This window comes from Protopterus annectens, chromosome 16.part0 (assembly GCF_019279795.1).
Source record: "Protopterus annectens isolate FY-2018-M chromosome 16.part0, PAN1.0, whole genome shotgun sequence".
Taxonomy (NCBI): domain Eukaryota; kingdom Metazoa; phylum Chordata; order Ceratodontiformes; family Protopteridae; genus Protopterus; species Protopterus annectens.
Genome location: NC_056750.1, coordinates 246,684,749 through 246,708,749, shown reverse-complemented (window position 1 = coordinate 246,708,749; position 24,001 = coordinate 246,684,749). Strand labels below are relative to the sequence as shown.

Below are 24,001 nucleotides of genomic sequence, written 5' to 3'. Positions count from 1 at the left end.
GCTCCGGCCAGAAATGGAATATCACTAAAAAGAGCTCAAAATGGGGGGCTATGCCCCCCACCCCCTAATGTGTAGGAAAAAAAATTGCTGATTCAGCCATTTGTATAATTCAAAGTCCGCACTTTTCGTGTTGATGAAGAGGCATTCACTGTAATGCCCCTTCGATAATCTGATACAGACCCGGCTGGGATATCAGTAAGGAGTACTAAATGAAGGAAGAAAGAGGTCGGACATAGTAAGTAAAAAAATGTATCTGTTATGTATTTGCTTCATGGACAACAGGTAAAAGAACCATATTGCTGTAACATACTCCATTCATTCACATGGTATTTCCTTGCCTATCATTACCACAAAGAACAATGACAAAAACCTTTTGTAAATATGTAAATGGAAAAAAGAAGTTATGTTCTTACCATAGTGTTCCATGTGAGTTGTCCATTTCGCTATTCATTCTTACATGGGTTCAGAGCTGATCCTCGGCTCCGACTCGGCCATTTTCACAAGCTCGAGGTCTCCAGCTAGCTTGAGGCCAATCCCCTATCCCATGATGCACTAGTGCTCCAACTCGGACCTTGTTTGCCTCTAAGAAAAAGAGTAGACTACAACTTCAAAACTATATACATATATAAATTTGTGGAACAAGCAATTGAAAAAGATCAAGTCAAAAAGGTGTCCAAAAAGAAAAAAAGCCTAGATCCCCTAGAAGTCAAAGGCTGGGGTTTGGAAGGAGGGACACATGAATGAATAGCGAGATGGACAACTCACATGGAATGTTATGGTAAGAACATAACTTCTTTATGTGAAGTTGTCCTATCTTGCATTCATTCTACCGATGGGACAGCGTCCCTAGCACCATTATTCCTGGGTGGCTCATGGGAGTACATTCTTCAGCACAGTGGACCCAAAGGATGACCTGCCCCTGGAGGCTGTATCCACTTTGCAATGAGTAATAAAAGTATGTGGAGTCGCCCATGTTGCTGCTACACAAATGGTATCTGTAGGCACTCTGGCACGAAAGGCTGAAGTGGCAATTGCTCTAGTTGAATGAGCCTTTATTTTACCTGGAAGTTCTTTATTCAGCGATTATAAGTAAAGGAAATACAGCCATCTAGACAGAGTAGTTTTTGCTACTGGTGTACCTTTCTTAGCATCTGAAAAAGACACAAAAAGTTGATCTGACTTCCTAAATTCCTTTGTTCTATGTAAACAGAAACATCACTGTCTGTGTACATCAAGTTGGTACTTGGGGGGGGGGGGTACTGGTAAACTCAATGGTCTGATTTAAGTTTGACTCGGAAAGACTGATTAGTATGTAGATAAACCCTATAATTATAAAATAACTATATATGGGGGTTTGAATGACAATGCTTGTAGTTCTGATACCCTTCTGGTTGAGGTGATGGCCACTAAGATGGCGGCTTTCCAAGTTAAAAATTTAAGATGACATGGTGAAGCTGGCTCAAAAGGTGAAAGAATTATTCTTGAAAAGACAAAATTTAGATTCCATGGTGGTGGTGGAGACTTTATTGGTGGTCTTAACAGATAAGTGCCCTTTAGAAATGCTTTGCACAATATATGTGACTTGATGTTTTGGCCATTTTCACCTACGTGAAAATTTGAAATTGCTGCTAATTGTACCCTGATAGTAGCAGCTGCTGCACCTTTTTCAAAAAGCTTTGTTAGGAATTCTAGGATAGTAGAAAGAGATGTGAAAAAAGGGTCAATCTTACTCTGTAGGGCCCGAAGAGAGAATCTTTTCCATTTACTTAGATACAAATTTCTCGTACAGATTTTATGGGAAGATTTCAAAATGTGTTAAGTGGATGATGAAAGATATTGTAACCTGGCTATGTTTGGAACTGGAGCAGCCAAGCTGTCAACTGGAGGGATTTGAGAGAGGGGTGAAGAACTCCTGAAGAAGGTATCAGAAGATCCGGTACTGGGTCCAGGATCCAAGGTTCCTCTTGAAGATAAGGTTGTAGGAAGGTGAAACAAATTTGACGAGGTCAGTAAGAGGCTATCAGGATTAAGGTCCTTCCCAACAATATGACTTTGGGTATTAATGGAAAGGGAGGAAAAGCGTACAGGAGAGCTGGGGGCCAATCGTGTATGAGTGTATCCCTCAGGGACTTCCCCTGAGGGGGAATCGGGGCGAAATAGTCACTGCATTTTGTGTTTGTGGATGTGGCGAAAAGGTCGCAGCAAGGCTGGCCCTATCTGCAGAAATTGTTCTCCGCTACCTCTTGCTTGAGGGAACACTATTGTGGCATCAGTACATGTCTGCTGAGTTTGTCTGCAATCATGCTGGATTTCCCCGGGATGTGCATTGCTATTAGAAAGTGTTGGGAGGATGTCGCCCATTGCCATACCCTCAGGGCCTCTCGACATAGGGGATAAGATCTGGTTCCTCCTTGTTTATGTACCATACCACTGACATTGTCCGAATTGCAATTGTTCCTACAGGTAGAGAGTCTTGGAATGCCTGCAAAGCTAGAAGCACCACTCTCATCTCAAGAACACTGATGTGCAAGTGAATCTCGTGTTTCTTCCATGTGCCTTGGACTGTTCTTCCAAGATAATGCCCACCCTATCTGGGAAGTGTCCGTGGTCACTGTGGCTAGGGGAGCTGGAGGAATAAAGGGTTTCCCTATCGTTACTTCATCTGAATGAAGCCACCAAAAAAGATCCTTTTTGCAGTTATTTTGTGGGACATTGGGAGCGATTGCATCGACCATTGGGCAAAAAGAAGCCACTGTAAGATCCTCATATGCATGCACGGTATAGGAACTACTGTGATGGAAATGGTCATTGTGCCTAGAACCTTCAGAACCTCTCTGGCTTGGAGTTTTGTTTTGTGCAGGAGATTCAGCATCAGTTTTTGAAGGACCTGAATCCTTTCCTCTGGAAGTTTTACCATCATTGTACATGTATTTAGCGCTGCTCCTATAAAAATGGCATATTGAGATGGCAATAAGGCAGATGTTTCGTAAGTGACAGTAATTCCCAAGTCTGCAAATAGCTGTAACTTTGTGTTCCTTGCATGAAGTAGTAGCTGCTTGGTAGTGGCAGTTAGGAGCCAGTCATCTAAGTATGGAAACACCTGAAATCCTAGCCATCTCAGGTGAGCCGTGAACACTATGGGGGCTACAGTGAGGCCAAAGGGCAGAGCTCGAAATTGATAGTGACTGGCTCTCAGCTGAAAGCGCAAGTGCCTCCTGGATGGCCTGTCCATTTTTATGTGGTAGTGCGCATCCTGAAGGTCTATAAAGCACATCCAATGGTCTTTCCCTAGAAAGGGAAGTACTGACTGCAACATGACCATCCGGAACTTTGTCTTTTTTACTCACTTGTTTAGTCTGCTGAGATTCAGTATTGGTCTCTAGTCTCCTGTTTTGGAACTAAAAAGAACCTTGAGTAAGTTCTGGATCCTACTTTGTCTTCGAGGACTGACTGGATGGCTCTTTTTTTGTAGCAACTTTTGAATTTCTATGGTTGCTTGATCCCTTTGACTGGGTGGAATATCTGGGATCCTTTTGTTTGGGAGAGGTGTGACTGAAAAGGGTATTGAGTAACCTCTGGATATGATTATTTGCATCCATGAGTCTTTTGTAATTTTTAGCCAGGCAACTGGGTGCAAAGACAGGCATCCCCCAACTGCCTCCAGAGTGGGACAGATGGGCCTCCTCTCAGGAGCACCGAAAGGGTTTTCCAGAAAAGGATTCCTGGTCACCCTGGTTTTGAAGACCCCCTCTACTGTGCGAGTGGCATCTTCTGTTATTTCCTCCTCCTCCACTGCCCCTGAAGGAGGATTTACCACGTGTCAGGAAAAACTCTCTGGGATTTCTGGAACCACATCTTTCCCTCCTTTTGACCTTTGGGAAAGGGTCTGGAAGGGGTGGAAAAATGTACTCCCGCAGCAGAGAGAGTCTCTCTCTCTTGTTCACACCTGGTTAAGGTATATTTTACCTTCAGTCCGAAAAGGGACAAGCCATCAAAGGGGATGTTTAAAAAGGATGACTTGAAGGGGTCTGCAAAATTACAGAGGCACATCCAGGAATGTCTCCTAAGGGCAATTCCTGAAGAGCCGACTTACTCGCCCCATCGGCTACATAACAGATAAGCCTCATGAACGAGTTCACTAGGGAGTTAAAGGTGGAGATCTGGGATGATACTTTCTCCAATATCCCCTCAGCTACTAAACCCTGGAAAGCATCTCCTAGCTCTTTAATGAGATCTCTCTGTAATCTAGTAAAATGGGTTAAGTAGTTCAGGGACCTGAGTGTGAAGGATGCTGATGAAAACATGTGCTTTCCATATCTGTCCATCGTCTGCAAATCCTTATTTGGTGGATGAACAGATGAGGATGTTTCCGATAACTCCTTTTTAGTGCTTCCTCCACCACCATAGCATCCACTGGAACACCTTTTGTAAGAAAACCTTTATCTTGTGGACTGGTTATGAACTTATTCGGCCTCCTAGGGATGGGCTCCACTGTGGAGACTCTCACGCCTTTCAACAAAGTAATTCTAAGAGCTCATCGAAAGGCAGACACACCCAAGAGGTGGAGGGTTGAGACCCGAAAGACTTCAGGTACACAGACTCATCAGTAGGGTTAATGGACTTTCAGCCATCTCTCTGCTTTAGGATCTCAGAGGGTGACTGTGTGGACCCTTCTGATTCATCAAGGTCAGTGTCTGATATAAGTGACTCCTGTGGGGAGTCTAAATGCTTCCTCTTGCAAGTTTTCATTCAAGGAGCCTCTTCATAAGGGTACTCTGGAGAGGTCTCGGAAGACAAGGGACCACCCAGTGGGGCTTCCTGAAGCTCTGGGTCTCTATGCCTTTTTGGAATCGGTTCTGGCGAGACTGACACCGATGCTTTAAGGGATGGAATGGGTGCAGCAGATGGTGAGGCTGTCTCTGAGGACAGAGCTCTCCTCATAGCCTCGAAGGCTTCACTCCCATGGGCCAAGGAACCCTTTGGCTCCGAGGAACCGATGGACACCTCCTGGCACCAGAGGAGCAGGCTCCAAAGCTGAGGTAGGGGCCGAGCTCACACGAGCCGAGGCTCTGAGAGGAAGAGTCAGATCTGACAACATATCAGTTCCACTCAATCCCCCGGACTCGACCGGCGAGTGTCGGTGCCTAGACTCCACGGACAGCACTGAAGTAGTCGGAGCAGTTGGAGCCGAAGAACCTGGGGTAGGTCTCAGCTTTAACAAACCAGTCACCATATGCTCCACACATTCCAACTCTGAGACCACTGGTCGGGTCGGAGGAGGAATAGAAGAAGAGGGGAAAGGCCCAGTCGGTTCCGAAGCCCTACGGGTCGGTTCCAATAATCATTTTGCTAGCGCCGATGTCTTTAGCAGTTTCTGCACAACACGATCCACATCCAAATCAGAAAGACTTCTTGAGGACCTAGTCGAGGGAGGCTGGAGTTGTGGATATCTGAAGAATAGGCTATCTCAAGGTTGGAGATACTGGCTTTAGTGCAGGGGACTGGCTCCTTACTTGTAAAACCATTGGTTCCGAAGGCAGTGAAGCAGAGGTTGAAATTTTTGCAAAGTGAACTTCTTTAGACACAGTCGGAGACAATCTTGGTGCCTTTTTAGATGGCTCCAACTCTGAGGAAGTAGATGATCTTTTAGAGAATTTTTCAGAAGTAGGTGACTTACTTTTTTGTACTTCTTGACCTTGTTCAAGGGCTTCAGTAAATGAGGACTTTTGGAGCCCCCTTAAAATCAGTTTGTTTTTCCTCTCCTGCAGGACTCTTGAGCTAAAGGAGTGACAAATAGACAAAAGTCCCATAAATGAATTGCTCCCAAGCAATATACACATTCCGTGTGACCATCAGTTAATGACATTTTTTGTCCACACTTAGGACACTTCTTAAATCCAGAAGGTTTTGAGTCTTTCGACTGTTTTGACATTTTTTTTTAGGAAGTTTGTCTTACATCCAGAAAGGTTTTGCAAGGAAAGAATTGACATGAACCTCTCTAATTTAAACAAGGCTATAGCACAACAAATATCTATAATAGCAATTACTAGAATCGAAGGGAAAACAACACACACACACACACACACACACACACACACACACGATAATCCCTTTGAATAAAAGGAAAAAAGGAGTCCTCTAATAAAAAACGGACTACTGCAACTTCAATAAGATTAACTGCTAACAACTACCTATATAAACTCTACTACAAAGTTAAAAACTGCACACTATAAGCGAACTGTCAAGATACTCTCTTTTGAGGCAAAAAATACACAACTCTAGCAAGAACTACCATTAGCAATATTAATTCCAAAGAAAGGGGATAGGGTAAGAACAGGCTCAACAACCGAGGACCCAAGTTATAACTAAAGAATTATATTTTTAACAAAACCAACAGTAAACAACACACTATAATGAGGATAAAGACCTCCAAACTATTTTTTTAAAGAAACTATGCAAATTTAACTGTAAAATATTTCAAAAAGTTTGTACTTACCCTGAGCTAGCATAGAAAACTCTCGATCTGTTTCTGCGGCAAACGAGATCGGAGTTGAGCACTGGTGCATCATGGGATAGGGAATTAGCCTCGAGCTAGCTGGAGACCTCGAGCTTGTGAAAATGGCCGAGTCGGCACAGAGGATCGGCTCCGAACCCATCAATATGAATGAATGTGAGACAGGACAACTTCACATCTTAAAATAGTTACTTTCTCTTCTACTCTCAATTGTATACCAATTAACAAAGTATAACTCATTGGTTATGTAATCTGAATGTCAATATCAAAGTTTGTAGCAATGACTGCATTCATAATTACACATCTCCATTAAGCGTATCTTATACTTATTTCTACACAATTGTCTAAAACTGTGCTGCTGTATTACATGGATTGTGCTGTGTAACAGCTATCATGTATGTCTAAGGTCATGATTGTAATGTTTTAAAATGCTCAGTTAGAACTCTATAAAGCTCTTTTCACTGGATTACCATTACAAAGTGAACAACTGTCTGCAAACAAGCAAATGTATGCTGCCAAGTAAATATGCAAGACCTTGCACCCATTCACATGGATACGCAAGCGCATACACAAAAAACATACTCACACATATGAAGAGCTACAACTCAAAAAATGAAGACTCACACGTTTTTGTCTTTTGGGATCCAGTGACTATCCCTGCGCTCAAAAACAGCAACGGGTGGGATTTCACAGTCTGCTGAAAACCTGCTGTTCTCCAGCTGAAACAAACAGAAAAGCAGGACAGTTAGGATCTTGTTCACCATTGCACTTTTTATCTGCATGGAAATTTCTAACCCCCTTACCAAATAACGTGTGATCTCAACAAGGAACAAAACAGATAACACTGCATTAACTACCTTACAACAGTAGCAAAACCCCATAAACACAAATAAAACCCCTTGGCAGGCCACAATAACTGACATGGAAGTGATCCCCATTTCATCCCATAATAGGGAAAGGTCGGTCTGTGTTACACCACATGGTCTGCTCAAAATTTGGAAGAGCACTACTCACAATTATGAATGCTTTAGGAATTTTGAAAATGACACAGACTAAGCAGTGCATCTAACAAGTTATTTTACATCTTATGCAATAGATGACTCCAGTACAGAGTTCTTCAAGAGACAGAGAGAACTATACCTGAAATAATAAGTGACTAAAGCACTTTGCAGTCTAAAAGCAACTACACTGTCAGTTCACATTAATAAACATCTGAAGAGGTATGACAAAGCCATAAAAACTGTATACAATAAAGCACATTTAGCCAGAGGCAGCAATGCTTCAGGATGTAGGTTCTCAACTGCTGTAACAAGCTGTGTGAGAGTAGGCAGGGAGCAGCAAAATCTCAAGATGTATGTTCTAAGAGGGTGACAGCCACAAGTAACATGCTAAGGGCATGCTTGAACACTGCGGGAAGCTACAGCTGTCAACCTAAGTCAGTCTGAAAGTGCAGAGGCACCACAATGTCTGGCCAAGATGCAGCCAACCTGGTTATATTGGAGACCCAGATGACTGAGGACTGGCTTGGGGGGGCATCAATTGGTTTATATCAGCTCATCTCCCTCGAAGATGATTAAGGGTAGCATAAGGTGGAGACCAGTGGCAGGCCGGACAAGCTTATTTGTGCTCCATAAAAGTGAATCTTTCTAAACAGCGTGTGGATGTGCATAAGGTGCACATTCACCTCCCCTACCCTGGAGGTGATAAGACAGATAAAGAAGTTATGTACTCACCATAACGTTCCAGGTTTGTAGTCCATCTCGCCTTTCATTCTTACATATGGGTTTGGAGCCAATACTCGGCTCTGACTCGGCTGATTACAAAGCTCAAAGTCTCTTAGTTATCTCGTGGCAAGGTAGGTATCCCACAGTGCACTTGCAAGAATTCCCAGATCTTGTCTGCTGCTGAGTATGAGTGACAGAAAAGGTTATCCAGAAGGAACAACAATGAAAGGTCTCCACCCTACCAAAGGCAATATTATCCCATCTCTAAATCCTCCCAGGACAGGGGTAGGTGGGTGGGTTCATAAGAATGAAGTGTGAGATGGACTACAAACATGGAACGTTATGGTGAGTACATAACTTCTTTATGTTCTGTAGTCCTATCTCGCCTTCATTCTTACATATTGGACAGCGTCCCTAGCACCTTTTTCTCGGGTGGCTCACAGGAATATACTCCTAAGAACAGTGGAACCAAAGGAGGCTCTACCCTGGATGTCGACTCCAATTTGTAATGAGTAATAAAGGTATGAGAGGAAGCCCAAGTTGATTCTGCACAAATACTGTCAATCAGAACGCTGGCTTGAAAGGCAGCAGATGTGGATAGGAATCTTGTGGAATGAGCCTTAATTTTAAATGGAAGGTTCTTTCCACTGGAGGAGCAGATAAAGGAAATACAGTTGGAAATCCAATTAGATAGTCACTTTACAGACTGGCAGACCTATACTAGTTTCAGAAAAGGGCACGAACAATTGATCTTATTTTCTAAGTTCCTTAGTTCTATGTAGGTAGAACCGTAACAGTCTGTGAACATCAAGTTGATGAAATTTATATTCTGCACTGTTTAAATGATTAGGAAAAAATACAGGCAGTTTGATAGTTTGGTTCAAATTAGCCTGAGAGCAAACTTTAGGGATGAAGGAAGGGCTTGTACGAAGGCAAACTCTGTCTTTATGAAAAATCAAATAAGGAGGTTTGATTGACAGTGCTTGCAATTCTGATACCTGTCTAACGGATGTGATGGCTACTTGAAAAATTGTCTTCCAAGACAAACTTCAATTCACACGAATGTGCGGGTTCAAAAGGCGGGGAAGTAAGTTTGGACAGAACGAAATTTAGATCCCAAGGAGATACAGGTTCCTGAAAGGGAGGTCTCAGCAAGGTAGTGCCTTTAAAGAAGGTTTTATATAATCTGTGAGCCATCAGATTAGGCTCATGTTGTCCCAAATGAAAATTTTATATCGCTGCCAGTTGAACTCTGATTGTAGCAGCAGCTGATCCATGATGGAAAAGTTCAGTTAGAAATTCTAACACCAAGGGGGTGGATGCTGTGTAAGGATCTGCATTTTTCTCTTTTGCCCAGATAGAAAATCTTCTCCATTTGCTAGCGTATAACTTCCTAGTGGAAGGTTTGTGGGAAGACGCAAGGATATGGGTCACTGCAGGTGAAAAATCATGAAGCCTGACTAGGGATGGATGTGGTGCAGCCACGCTGTCGAGGATGTGGAGGCATGGGTGAAGGGAGCCTGACATGTGTGTCAAGAGGTCTGGAACTGGGTCCAGAGTCCATGGATCATCTAGGAGATGAGGCCCGAGAAAGGGGAACCAAATCTGACGAGACCAGTAAGGAGTGATCAGAATCATTTTGCTTCTCAAGAACTTTACTTTCTGGATCACTTTCGATATGAGCGAAAATGGGGGAAACGCATAAAGAAGTCCCGGGGGCCAATCGTGAACAAATGAGTCTCTCGGTGACGACCCCGGAGGGGGGATAAGGGAGAAGTAGCTGCGGCATTTGGCATTGATCGGGCTGGCAAAAAGATCGCAGCAAGGCTGTCCCCATTTGCGGAAAATCTGTTCTGCTACTTTCTGATTCATAGACCACTTGTGAGGCATCAAGATTGCCCTGCTGAGCTTGTCGGCTATCACACTGGTTGTCCCCGGGACATGTGTTGCTACTAGAAAACGCTGGGAAGATATCGTCCACTGCCAAACACGAAGAGCCTCTCAACAAAGGGGTCTCAACAAAGGCGGTAAGATCCGGTTCCTTCTTGTTTAGATACCATACCACTGACATATTGTCCAATTGGATTGCCATTGTCCCTAAAGGAAGAAAGTCGTGAAGTGCTTGCAACGCTAGAAGCACTGGTCTCATCTCTGGGACACTGATATGCAAGTGAGCCTCATGACCTTGCAATGTGCCTTGGACAGTTCTGCCTAGATAATGCCCCCCCCAATCTGTGAGGCATCCGTGGTCACAGTAGCAGTGGGTTGATGAGGGAGGAAGGGTGTCCCTTTCATCAGCCGATCAAGCTGAATCCACCAAAGGTCCTTTCTGCAAGACTCCATTATAGGAATATGAGATAGAGACAGTTGTTGAAGAGACCACTGGAAAAAAAGTAGCCATTGAAGAATTCTCATATGCAATCTGGCTAGTGGAACTAGATTTATGGTAGAAGCCATGGTCCGTAAGACTTTCATCACTGTCTTGGCCTTGACTTTTTGTAGAGGAAGTAAGCTGTATATCTGCTGTTTGAAATTTTTATTTCTGTCTGCAGGAAGATGAGCCATCATGGCGACTGTGTCTATTTCTGCGCCTATAAAAGTCACAAATTGAGAGGGCAACAAGGCAGACTTTTCCCAATTTATCGTAATTCCTAGCTGAGTACAGAGCTGGATGGTTGAATCCCTGACTTGTAGGAGTAGGTGCCCGGTGGTGGCGGTCAGGAGCCAGTCGTTCAGGTACAGGAAACACTTGGAATCCATGACATCTCAAGTGAGCTGTCACTACCGCCATGCATTTGAACACCCTAGGGGCTGTGGTGAGACCAAAGGGCAGAGCACAAACTTGGTAATGATCGGCTCCCAGCCGGAAGCGTAGATGACTCTTCAATGCTGTCCATTTTTATGTGGTAGTACGCATCTTGGAAGTCTATGGAGCACATCCAATTGTCTTTCCCTAATAGAGGGAGTACAGACTGCAGGGTTACCATTTGGAACTTGGAATTCTTTACAGATTTGTTTAGTTTGCTGAGGTCCAAAATGGGCCTCCAGTCCCCTGTTCGTTTTGGCACTAAAAAGAATCTGGATTAAGTTCTGAATCCTATCTGGTCTGTGGGGACGGTTTGGATGACTCTCTTTGGAAGCAGCTTTTGAACTTCTATAGTTGCGTGATCCCTGTGATTGGGTGGAACATCTGGGATCTTCTTGCGAGTGTGGGGTGGAAGAAAGAAGGGTATGGAGTATCCTCTGGTGATTACTCTTTGTACCTACTTGTCTTGGGTGATGTTGAGCCAGGCTTCTGGATACAAAGATAAGTGACCCCTGACTGGTTCCAGAGAAACACAGCCGGGCCCACATCAGGAGCACTGATAAGGACGGCCGCAAAAAGAATTGCGGCCACCCTGGTTTTGCGGACCCCCCCCTGCCTCTAGGGCAATGTCTACCATTAGCTCCTACTCCCCTGCCTCTGAAGGATGAATCACCCTGTGAGTCCAGAAAAATCTCTGGGACTTCTTGAACCACATCTTTCTGCCTCTCTGACCCTTGGGATATGGTCTAGAAGGGACGGTAAAATGTACTCCCATGGCAGAGAGAGTTTTCCCTGTTCGCACCTGGTGAATGAATCTTTTACTTTTGATCCAAACAAAGAGGAACCGTCAAAGGGGGCACTGGTAAAAGTACATTTGAAGGGCTCCACAAAATTACATAAGCGCATCCAGGAGTGTCTCCTAAGGGAAACTCCTGAACCCGCTGCCCTACTCGCTCAGTCTGCTGTGTAGGAGATCAGTCTCATGGAGGAATTAACAATGGGGTTTAAGGTGGACAACTGAGCAGTAACTTTCTCAAAGACTCCTTCAGTTGATATACCTTGCAGAGCATCTCCTAGCTCCTTTAGGAGATCTCTCTGAAGCCTAGTAAAATGTGTGAGGTAGTTCAGCGATCCGAGAGTAAAAGCCGCTTTAGAGAAGATACTTTCCGTATCTATCCATCGTTCGAGACTCCTTGTTCAGTGGATGGACAGATGTAGAAGTCTCCGCTAGTTCCTTCTTAGTGGCTGCAATCACCACCATGGCATCTACAGGCACACCTTGGTCAAGAACTCTTTCTCTTTAGGGGCAGAGAGAAATTTGTTGGGTCTTCTGGGGACTGGTTCCACGGCATCTGGAGTTTCCCATACCTTTTGACTAACTAGGTCCAGGAGTTCATCAAAAGGTGGAGACACCCAAAAGGCTGAAGTTTGAGACCTGAAAGCCTTCAGGTACACTGACTCCTCATCAGAAGGGGTGACAGTGGGCCAGCCGCCTCTCTGCTTCAGGATCTCTAAGATATCTACAAAGAAGATATCATCAGAGGACAACCTTGGGGACCCTTCTGACTCCTCGAGGTCAGAGGTGATGGATTCATCCAGGGAGTCTACATGCTTTCTCTTGCATGTCCTCTTCCGAGGGGGCTCCTCAGAAGGGTATTCTAGGGAGGTTTCGGAAGACTGGGGGCCACCCAGCGGGGATTCCTGAGGCTGTGGGCTTCTGCTGTCAAGAGAGAGAGATGGTGCTGAGACAGTAGTCTGTGCCTGAGGGGGAAGAGTATTGGTACCCTTGTGTGGAGCTGATGTCCAGTTCAGCACACTCCTCATCATCCTGAATGCAGATCTCTCCAGCTCCGAAGACTGCTCCGGTTCTGCGGAAACGGAGGTAGCCCTCAGCTCAGAGATGTATGTAGGGACAGAGCTCAACCTAGCTGTAGCACCGAGAGGTAGACTCGGCACCGAAGAGGTTAGGGCCCAAGCATCCCCGTCAGGGCAGACTGGTGAGCTTCGGCTCATAGACACCAAGAACAGCGCTGACGGTGTCGGAGCGGACCTCGGCTCAGAGACAGCCACAAGGGGAGCAGGACCAGAGGGTTCCACAACAAGTGACACCGAAATCTCCAGCTCCAAAGGACCAACATGGCTTGGAGGAGGAACCACAACAGAGAGAATGGTCTTAGATGGCTACGGAACCAACTGGGACAGAGCTAGCAACAATTTGGGTAAAGCAGATGACTTCAAAAGTCTAAGCACTACTCTCTCTCTACATCCTCTTCTGAAAGGCTCTTGGAGGATCTGGATGACAGGGTAGGTGACCTAGATCTCTGTAAAATGGGAGATTGTAAAGTTGGGGAGACCGGCAACAGCTCTCTGTACCGGTTCCGATGTAATTTCTCAGTAGTCGGCTCCGAAAGACTTGGGGCCGACACTGCAGTATCAACATTGATGACCTCAACCAGCTCCGAGGACAGTGGAGCCGAAGAGGTAGAAGGCTTATCCAATTTTAAAGTTTTCTGAGGAGGTTCAGACAAAACAGTCGGTGCAGGAGAATGTCGCTTGGCTGACTTGACCTTCTCTTTCTTTGATGATTAAGACTTGGAAGATGAAGAGCTGGTTAAGTCCTCCTTGAAGGAAGGCTTAAGGAAACCTTTCAGTATTAATTTGTTCTTTCTTTCTTGGAGAACTCTGGAGCTGAAGGAGTGACAGAAAGAACAAGTTTTCCTGTAGGTGAATGGCTCCGATGCAGTAAAAGCAATTACTGTGCCCATCAGTAATCGACATTTTTGGGAGCACTTAAGGCACTTTTTAAAACCTGAAGGTTTATGATCTTTGGATGCCTTCGACGTGTCTTAGTACAAAAGGAAGTTCTATGAAACAGAAGAGAGGACAAGGTCCTCTAACTTAAACGGGCTTCGCCCTTTAAGAAAGCTACACACAAAAATACAACAGAGGACTAGGTCCTCTAACCTAAATGGGCCTGGCTCTGCTAGACTAACTCTCACACAGAGGAGAAACAGAGGACTAGGTCCTCTAACTTAAATGGGCCTAGCCCTGTTGAGGAAAAATGCCAGAAAGTTAAACAGAGGACTAGGTCCTCCAACTTAAATGGACCTAGCTGTGGAAACAGGAAAGAAGCCAAGTCAGAAAATACCACAAATAGTAAATCTTAAACAGCAGGCAAAAACTAGTCAATAATAGTAAACGACACTGCACACAATATACTATACTACTGAAAACTAGAAAAAAACAAGGTCCTAACCCAAACGCGGACCTACTCTAATAGGAACTATGTAAAAAAACTAGCACAAAGCACCTGGAATGGCCAACAAATTCTCAACACTAACTACGTAAATTTAGCAAAACACACTATTTACTACCTATGAAAAACTATTACTAAGACTAAGTAAACTAAGCTATCGTATGTGAAGAAATATCAGTAAAACTACAATAACAATGAAAAATATGCAACTTAGCCACAGCCAAGCAAGAAGCACTTCTGAACTCAGACGCGGCAAACGAGATCTGGGGATTCTTACTAGTGCACTATGGGATACCTACCTTGCCAAGAGTCAATTAAGAGACTTTGAGCTTTGTAATCGGCCGAGTCAGAGCAGAGAATCGGTTCTGAACCCATATGTAAGAATGAAAGCGAGATAGGACTACAGAACACTGCTCATTAGCACCACAAATATGATACTACAAAAGAAGAGCCAAAATTCAAAGACTTGACTGTGTACAAAAAATGCCCAAAGACCAGAAGCATCACCACAATTATTTCTGATAATGAAATGATCACAGTGCTTCATCTCAAAATAAAAGCGAATATCCCCAGTTTCTAATTTGCTGTACAAAAAAGTTACAACTGCTTTTGCAATTCTTGCCGCCTTAAAAAAAAACACCAGTACCACAATTATGACTGCATCTGTTAAAAAAATGCCACTAACAACATCCTCTTGCATCATTCCAGTCTTTCCAAGAAAACAAACAAATAATGCTACTGCCACTCTCCAATACCTCCATCACACCCTCTAGAAACTTCAAAAATGTTTATCACATTGAGTAGCATTTTATGAGATTTCAGCTCATTTATTAATATTTACAAATATCCACCTTTCACTGGGGAAAAAATTATCCCCATGTATTACAAAAAAGAAGTTATGTCCTACCATAACGTTCCATCTGTATTGTTGATCCTCGTTCAATCATTACGCATGGGTATCGGTTCCGAGCTCGGAACCGAGCCGGCCATTTTCCAAGCTCGCGTCAGCTTCAAACTCTCAATCCCCTCTCCCTGTTACCTCAGATTGAGTTTGCAAGTTAAAGAAGGTAGAGGCTACCTCTGGTCAAATAACTTAAGAGAACTGGATGGTGAGATACACTAGAAACCACAGGAGGGGGAAGGAGGGAGGGTTGTAATGACTGAACGAGGATCAACAATACAGACAGAACGTTATGGTAAGACATAACTTCTTTATCTGATATTGTTAATCCTCGTTCATTCCTTACGCATGGGACAGAGTCCTCAGCTACCTCTATCCCTGGGAGGCTCTCATGGAAGGACATTCCTGAGCACCACAGAACTGAAAGATGCTCTTCCCCTGGAGGCCAAATCCAATTTGTAATGACTGATGAAGGTATGAGGCATAGCCCAAGTTGCAGCTGCACAGATGTCATGTAAAGAAGCTATGGCATGGAAGGCAGCAGAAGTTGCCACCGACCTTGTTGAATGAGCTTTCATGGTAGTAGGCAACGAAATATTACAAGTAAAAGATAAAGCAGCTCCTGGGAAACAGAGCAAGGTGCAGAGAAAATGAAGTAAAATAGAATAAAAACTGCACCAAAAGCTCACACACCAAAGATTTTATTTAAACAAAAAAGTAAGCGCTTTCGCAACTAACCAAGTTGCTTCATCAGACAGCTAGTAAAATACTATAAAACATTTAAATAAATAAGACATGTCAGGTGATCAGCACTGCTAAGGTCATTGGTTAACAGTTAATTAAAAAACTGTCATGATTAGTTAAATTAAAAACAAGAGTGCTGTGCATTGTATAGCCTTACTAAGCTCTTATAAAAGTACAGAAAGTATTTCACATACATAACAATAACACTGCACATAACAACAAGCTAACCATTTCTGTATATATCATACTAAGAATTAATGCTTCCAAGGATAGGTTACTAGAATTTATGTGGCAATGGACGTGCTTTGAGAAAAGGTTTAAGGGAAGCAATGCCATTCAAACCTGGGGGGTTTTCAGCATTAAACTTCAGTATCCATTCTTGCTCAATGCTTTCTGTGTAATTCTCAATGTTGCCCCCTCTGATGTCAGGATGTATTACTTGTATCACAAAAAATTTAAAAATATGTGTAGGATCTTCACAGCTTACATGGTTAGCTAATGCACTGCTGTCTTTCTTATTTTTAATGTCCCTAATATGTTCAAGCACTCTATCTTTGAACATTCATAGGTTCATAGATTAGTAGTACTAGGCTATCTGCCCTGTGAGAATTTTAGCCAATAGCCCCCAATTATCCCCTGTGAGATTCAAACCCTGTACCTTGTGTTTGTAAGGCAAACACCTTAACCATTAGGCCATTCTCCCAACCCCTTAGGCCATTCTCCCAACCTCTATTTGTTTTTCCTACATGAAATGAATGGCAGGACACACAGAAAGAGAAGTATACTACATTAGAAGTTCTGCAGTTGGCAAAGCATTTGCTCTTAATGTTAAAGCCTAAAGATGGATGGGTATAACTGGTACCAACATGAATGTGTTGGCAGGCTATGCAATGCTTGCAAGAAAATGTGCCAACGCAATCATTTTTACCAGTATGCCGTGATCTCTTTTTATTGCACAGATGCTGTTTCAGTGAGATGTTATTCCTAAACGTAAAAGAGGGGGATTTTCCAATTTTGTCTGTCAACCCAGGGGTTTCATCTAAAATACTCCAATGATTTTTAATGATGTTGCTATATTCATTAATATCACTGGAATCTTGCATAATAACCCTAAAAAAATTGGTGTTGCACTCCAGTCTCTGCCCTGAATCCAAAGATTGACCTTCACTGAGATATGGTTTGCATCTGCCACTGTGTTGCCTCCAGGCTTCAGGAATGGCACTGTCATGTGTTGTGCACTATATCCTCTATCTAAAAATTCTTGTTTAGCTACTTCCAGAGCTAGCTGTGCTGCTCAGTCGTCACTGTGTAGTCTCAAAATCCTATAAACTTGTCCTTTGACAATGTTCTTAGAAATGTGTCCAGGATGCATGCTGGACCTGTGCAACAGAGCATTTTTCCTTGTGGGCTTTCTGTAAATGCTACTATTCAATTTCTGTTCTGATTTTTTAACTAATACATCTAAAAAAAATAATTTCACTGTATGAACATTGACAAGTAAATTTCAAAAACCTAGTAGTAGTGTGAATGTATTTGATACATTAATCCGATTCTTGATTGTTTCCCTTCTACACAAGGAAAATGTCATCCACAAATCGGACGCACCAGAGAATGTGTTCAAAAAAAGGATTTATCTCTGTCAGGTGATGAGACTGTCCCCAGCAAACTAAAGCTAGGTTGGCGTAGGTACTGGCACAAGCTTTGTCCCATAGCCACGCCAACCTTCTGAAGAATTCATTATTAAACACAAAAACATTGTTCTCTAAGATAATATCTAATAGGGCACATATAAGTTCAATCTTATTATTATCAAAAGAGTGATTGATATTGAGAAACTCTCTAATCATCTCAACTCCCCAATCGTTGGGTATAGATGTAAATAATGCTTCGATGTCCATAGTAACCAACATATACTCACAATCAATAGTCTCTAATCTATTATGTAGTCTTTCAAGAAAGCTTTTGGTGTCCCTGAGAATGGTGCAGCAGTCATTAAGTAATGTATGCAAATTGCCTTCTACATAAATGGATAGTGCTTCTGCACACCATCCAGCACCTGAGACAATAGGTCTCATTGGTGGTATGGTGGCATGTTTATGTATCTTCGGAAGGCCATAAATTCTGGAAATAATGGGATTCTGAATATTAAAAAATTTTAATAAATCCTCATCTATCATACCTGTCATAAGTAAATCAAAAATTAAAAAAGAAACCTTGTCAATAATACCTTTAACAGTTGCAAAAGAAATGCATTGATATGTATCAGATACACTCAGTAAATCATTCACTTGTTGTAAATACAACTCAGTATCAAGCAACACAATTCCACCACCTTTATCGGCCTGCTTGATTTCAATGGAATGCATATTAACTAGTTCATGTAAGGCCTTATTTTCATTGCTTGATAAATTATAAAATTGAGTATTAGCACCTTTAGAAAAAAAAGAGATCTAAAATCTCGTTCACAAACATTAATAAAAGTTTGTATCGCAGGGTGCGAAGTAGGAATGAAAGTACTTGGATTCTGATAACGCTTGTGTACTTCAGCATTGTTTAACCCAGAAGCAAAAACATTTTTCAGAGACAAGTTCCTTCCCAATAACCTCAAGTCTTTTAACATAGTAACTGGGTTGACTCGTCCTTTATTCAACAGCGCAAAAAGTGTTCACTAGTGAGCCTAAGAGAAGAAATGTTAAAAATCAGATTGTGGCTTACATTCGTTTCCGCTTGGTATGATTCGGATTCCTTTCCATGCTCCCTTGTCTCGATCGATTGTTTGTGTTGATTGTTTAGGCTTATCGATCGTGCCCTGATGGGTAGTGGATTCTTCAAAGTAATTTGTGTATCTTTTGGAGCTCCTAAAAAAAGTACCATGTAGATTCCTTTGTGTTGTCGAAGGGCCAGCAGTAGGTTCCTGTATCATAGCTCTGTGGCAGTTATTGGCAGTTAGCAGATTGTCTCCAATGTTTACTGTTTCAGCCACTGCTTCGGTTAAGGCTGAGGGTGGGGGAGGAGGTGATGCTTGTGCTGTAGACTTAGTATGAATGGTTGTTGCTCTAGTCTGACCTCACATAGAGTCTGGTTGAATGGAGGTTATGCCTTCATTAACTGTGGCTGTGTGTAAATAAAAGGTCACACAGTCCTCCAACCATCTAGCTAATGTGACCTTAGCAACAGCAGATCCTAATCTAGATCCAGAAAAGGCCAAAAATAGCTGGTCAGATTTACGAAAGGGTTTAGTCCTGTTCAAGTAAAAATGGATTTGCCTGTGTATATCTAGAGTATGTAGGCAATACTCTCCTCTGTTTCAATGGTTGGGGAAGAAAACTGGCAATTCAATGGCTTGATTAATGGACATTTCAGAGATCACTTTAGGCAGAAATGATGGATTAGTTCTCAGAGACACTCTATCTCTATGAAAAATTAAGTATGGACTCTTGATACATAAAGATTGACGTTCAGAAATACGTCTGGCAGAAGTAATAGTGACCAAAAACAAGGTTTTCCATGACAAATACTTGAGGTTATAAGAAGAGGCTGGTTTGAAAGGTGCCATTGTCAGAGCTTGTAGAACTAATGATAAATCCCATGGTTGAATAGGTTCTATAAAAAGGTGGCTTCAGACGATTCACACCTTTTATGAAGGTCTTGCACAATTTATGGAACACAAGAGAGGAATCTTGGACACCCTCATGAAAATTAGAAATTGCAGCCAAATGAACTCTAATGGTAGAGACCGATAGACCAGATTGAAACAGTTCAGCCAAATAGTCTAGTATTATCGACACTGGTGCTGAAAATGGGTCTACTTGTTTATCTTTCAGCCAACAGGTAAATCTTTTCCACTTGAAGTGATTCTAGTGGAAGACTTATGAGAAGCAATGAAAATATCACATACTGGTAAAGATCGATCATTCTGCCTGGCAATCAAGAGAATTGGAGTAGCCAAGCAGTTAGCTTTAAGCTGTTCAGTATGGGATGAATCAGGTTCTGTGGGTGTGAGATCAACTCCGCGATTGGATGGAGAATCCATGGTCGATCTAGTAGGTGAAGCCAAAGGAATGGGAACCAAATCTGTCGGGGCCAATATGGTGCTATGAGGATTATCTTGCTCTTCAACCGCCGGGCTTTCTTCAGAAACTGGGGAATGAGAGGAAAGGGCGGAAATGCAAAGAGAAGACCCGAGGGCCAATCGTGGACTACAGCGTCCCTGGATGACTGTACCGGAGGGGGAATCAGGGTGAAGTAGTTGCTGCATTTGTAGTTGGTCGGAGATGCAAAGAGGTCGCAGCAAGGAAGGCCCCAGCGGTGGAAGATCTCCACCACTATCAAGGGATTCAGGGACCACTCGTGAGGCTGAAGAATGTACCTGCAGAGTCTGTCTGCTATCACGTTGGAACTCCTGGGAATGTGCGTTGCTAGAAGAAAATGTTTGGTAGCCATCGCCCACTGCCATATCCTCATGGCCTCTCGACAAAGGGGGTAAGATTTGGTTCCACCTTGTCTGCTGATGTACCAGACCACCGCCATGTTGTCTGATTGAATCGCAATTGTCCCAGACGACAGCAGGGGATGGAATGCTTGCAACGCCAGAGGCACCGCCCTCAGCTCTAGAACATTTATATGCAGATGGGCCTCCAGTTGGGACCAAGTGCCTTGGACTGTCTGTCCCTGACATAGCCCCCCCCCCCACCCCATCAGGAAGGCATCCGTGGTCACTGTTGCCTTGGGTTACTGGGGGGAGAAGGGGCGAGACCACTGAGAGAGACTATGTGTCATCCACCAATTTAAATCCTGTTTGCACCTGTGGGTTACTCGAATCACGGCTGAAAGAGGATGCTGAAGAGGATACCATTGGGTGAGCAGTAGCCATTGTAGAAGCCTCACGTGAAACCTGGCCAGGGGATCAATGGTGATGGAGGCTGCCATGGAACCCCAACAGCTGTAGAACCGAGTGAGCCATGGATTTTTCCTTTGAAAGGATTTGAATTAATTGTTGCTTTATCCTTAAAATTCCGTTCTCTGGAATAGCAGCTCTGCAGATCTTTGTGTCCCAGATAACCCCTATGAATTCTGTCGACTGAGATGGGGTGAGATTGGATTTCTGCCAATTTATGGTTATGCCTAGCCTTTGAGCAGCCAGGAGAGAGTATGCCAGGGCTTTTTCCAGTAGATGTCTGGTGGGGGCAGAAATGAGCCAGTCGTCCAAGTATGGAAACACCTGGAATCCTTGGAAGTCACAAGTGAGCTGTGACAACTGCCATGCACTTTGTGAACACTCTGGGGGGCTGTAGAGAGTCCGAAGGGCAGTACTCTGAACTGGTAGTGACTGGTTCCCACACGGAAGCGCAGAAATCTTCTTGATGGCATGTCCACCTTTATGTGGTGGTACGCATCTTGAAGATCTATAGTATAGAGCACATCCAATCGTCTTTTTCCAAAAGTGGGAGGATGGACTGTATAGTGACCATCCGGAATTTTTGTACTCTCACAAACTTGTTCAATACACTGAGATCCAAAATTGGTCTCAGTCCCCGGTTTTCTTTGGCACCAAAAATAGTCTTGAGTAGAATCCGGATCCTATCTGGTCTGGAGGGACTATTTGGATGACTCTTTTTCTTAGCAGCTTTTCTATCTCTAGTGCTGCTTCTTCCCTTTGACAGGGTGGAACGTCTGGAAGGTTTTTTTGAAGGGACGGGACAAAGATGGAAGGGGATATGATAACCTCTGGTTATGATCCTTTGTACCCAAGAATCGGTGGTTATAGTTAGCCAGGCAGAAGGGTACAAGGAGAAACGTCCCCCAACCACCTCCAGAAGAAAGGAGTTGGGCCGCTCTTCAGAAGCACTGGTAGGATTGACCAGGGAAAGAATTCCTGGAACCCTGGTTACGCAGCCCCCCTCTGCCCCGAAAGGAGCTTCTTCCCTGTGAGTTTCCCCCTCTGCCTCTGGGGGAAGGACTCGGCCTGTGTGTCATGGAAAGGACCCTGAGATTTCTTGAACCATATCTTCCCACTCGGTTTCGGGAGAAAGCACATTGAGGGGAAGAATAATGGACACCTACGGCAGAAAGGGTCTTACCATCCTTTTCACATCTGGCCAGTGTGCTTTTAACTTTGGGCTTGAACAATGAGGAAGGCTCAATGGGGGCATTAAGAAAGGAAGACTTAAAAGGTTCCACGAAGTTGCACAAGCGCATCCAGGTGTGTCGTCTCAAGACTGCAGCTGAACCCGCTGCTGCTCCTCCTGATGCGTGAGATATCAATCGCATAGAGGAGTTAAATATAGACTCAATGGTGGCCAGCTGAGAGGCCACTTTGTCACGGACCTCATCAGACACTGCACCATCCAAGGTTTCAGAGAGCTCATAAACCAGATCCCTTTCAAGCCTGGTAAAATGTGCCAAATAATTCAGGGACCTGACAGCAAAGGTCGCTGAAGCAAAGGTGTGCTTCCCTATTCTGTCCAGGGCCCAGGATGCTCTGTTAGGCAGATGGACAGTCTGGCTTTCTTCTTCTGCCAGATCTGTTTTTGTTGCGGTCGCCACCACCAAAGCATCTACAGGAAGACCTTTGGCTAATGGGGATCCGAAGCAGGAGGGAACAAGATCTTATCTGGCCTCTGGGGAATAGCTTCGACGGTATCAGGGGCCTGCAAAGCACGCTGCATGATGAACTTGACGAGTTCATTGGCAGGTGGAGTAACCCAAGATGTAGGGGGCCGGGCACGAAAGGACTGCAGGAACACAGATTCCTCAGGGGTCGGATTAGAGGACTGCCAGTCACCTCTCTGTTTCATGATTTCGAGGATATCGCCAAAGGATACCTCAGAGGGTGACCAAGGGGATCCTTCCCCCTCATCGAAATCTGTGTCTTCGGTGAGGGACTCCTCTGTGGAGTCTATGTGCTTCCTCTTGCATGAACTTTTCTGGTGGACCTCCTCAGCGGGAGAAGCTAGGAAAGACCATGGAAATGGGGATTCCCGAGGCCCTTGCACCCAGTGTTCGCTAGGTGCGACTTGTGAAACCAGTGTACCAGAGGAGGGCGGAGGTACAGTCAGTCTGGTATCGCCAGCAGCAGCGAAAGCCTTTTCCATCAGTTGGAAGGCTGGTCCACCCGGAGAGGAGTGTAGGTCTAGGACGGGGGCACCCCTCCCCTAAGTTGCTCAGCCTGCCGACCTAGAGTCCCTGGATGGCTGTGGAGCAGCAAGCTATGCTTGTCACAGCTGACATCCTGGGTCATAGCAAAACTATCCTGCCATGAAGGCAACTGCAGTTCCTTAGTGAGATCCATAAAGGGAACCGCAGAAGGGGAAGACTGTACTATATCCATGGACTTCAAAGGCAATGAAGGAGGTGAATAAGAAGGTGTCTTTGGAGATGGGTGATCACCTCCCAAGGAAGGATAGTTCCTGAAGAGTGGAATACCGTTGGCCAAGAATGCCTGGTCCACAAGACACAACACATCTTGTTCGGAAAGGCTTCTAGTGGACCTCACAGAGACTGAGGGAGAAACAGGCCTGTCCACAAAAGAGGCAGACTTGGTGCCTATCTCATCTGACCGCACCGAGGACAACAGTGCAGAGAGGGACTGGGCTACTGTTGTCTGCACCGAAGAAGTCATCGGTGCCGATGTAACTGTCTGCACCGACACGGGAATCAGTGCCGAAGTGGTTGTCGGTGCCGAAGCTGGAACCGACAAAACTGGTGTTAACCATAAAGGCCCCGATTCCGAGGAAGATCTCGGAGCCGACGCAGTCAAGGTCTGCGCCGACTGAACGGCTGGTGCTGATATAGTGGTAATGGTCTGAACCGAGGAGCCCCTCGGTGCCGATATGTAGAAGGCTGCAGGAGAGGATGGAGCCGAAGGCCTCGGTGCCGAAGGTCTGGGCACCGAAAGCACTGGGGCTGACAGAGAGCTCCGGAGACAAAATTTTGGCTTTTTTAGATTTTGGTTGGTGAGAGTCCCCAGCCGGGGACAAAGGCAAGGATTTAGCCTTAGAAGAAACATCCATTTTCTTATGGGCTTTAGGAGGGGTTGAGACCTCTGACCCAGAAA

The 24,001-nt window shown here is 44.3% G+C and overlaps 1 protein-coding gene across 4 annotated transcripts in view; it reads right to left on the bottom strand.

Moving 5' to 3' along the window:
* EMC9 (ER membrane protein complex subunit 9) overlaps window positions 1-24,001 on the bottom strand; it is a 233,946-nt gene that overhangs the window by 108,264 nt on the left and 101,681 nt on the right. For 3 of the 4 annotated variants that reach the window (XM_044058750.1, XM_044058749.1, XM_044058748.1), the window contains exon 5: window positions 7,139-7,233. In XM_044058750.1, coding sequence (XP_043914685.1) covers window positions 7,139-7,233 — 95 coding nt within the window. The remainder of the gene's footprint in view (window positions 1-7,138; window positions 7,234-24,001) is intronic. The other variant, XM_044058751.1, reaches the window with a different exon arrangement.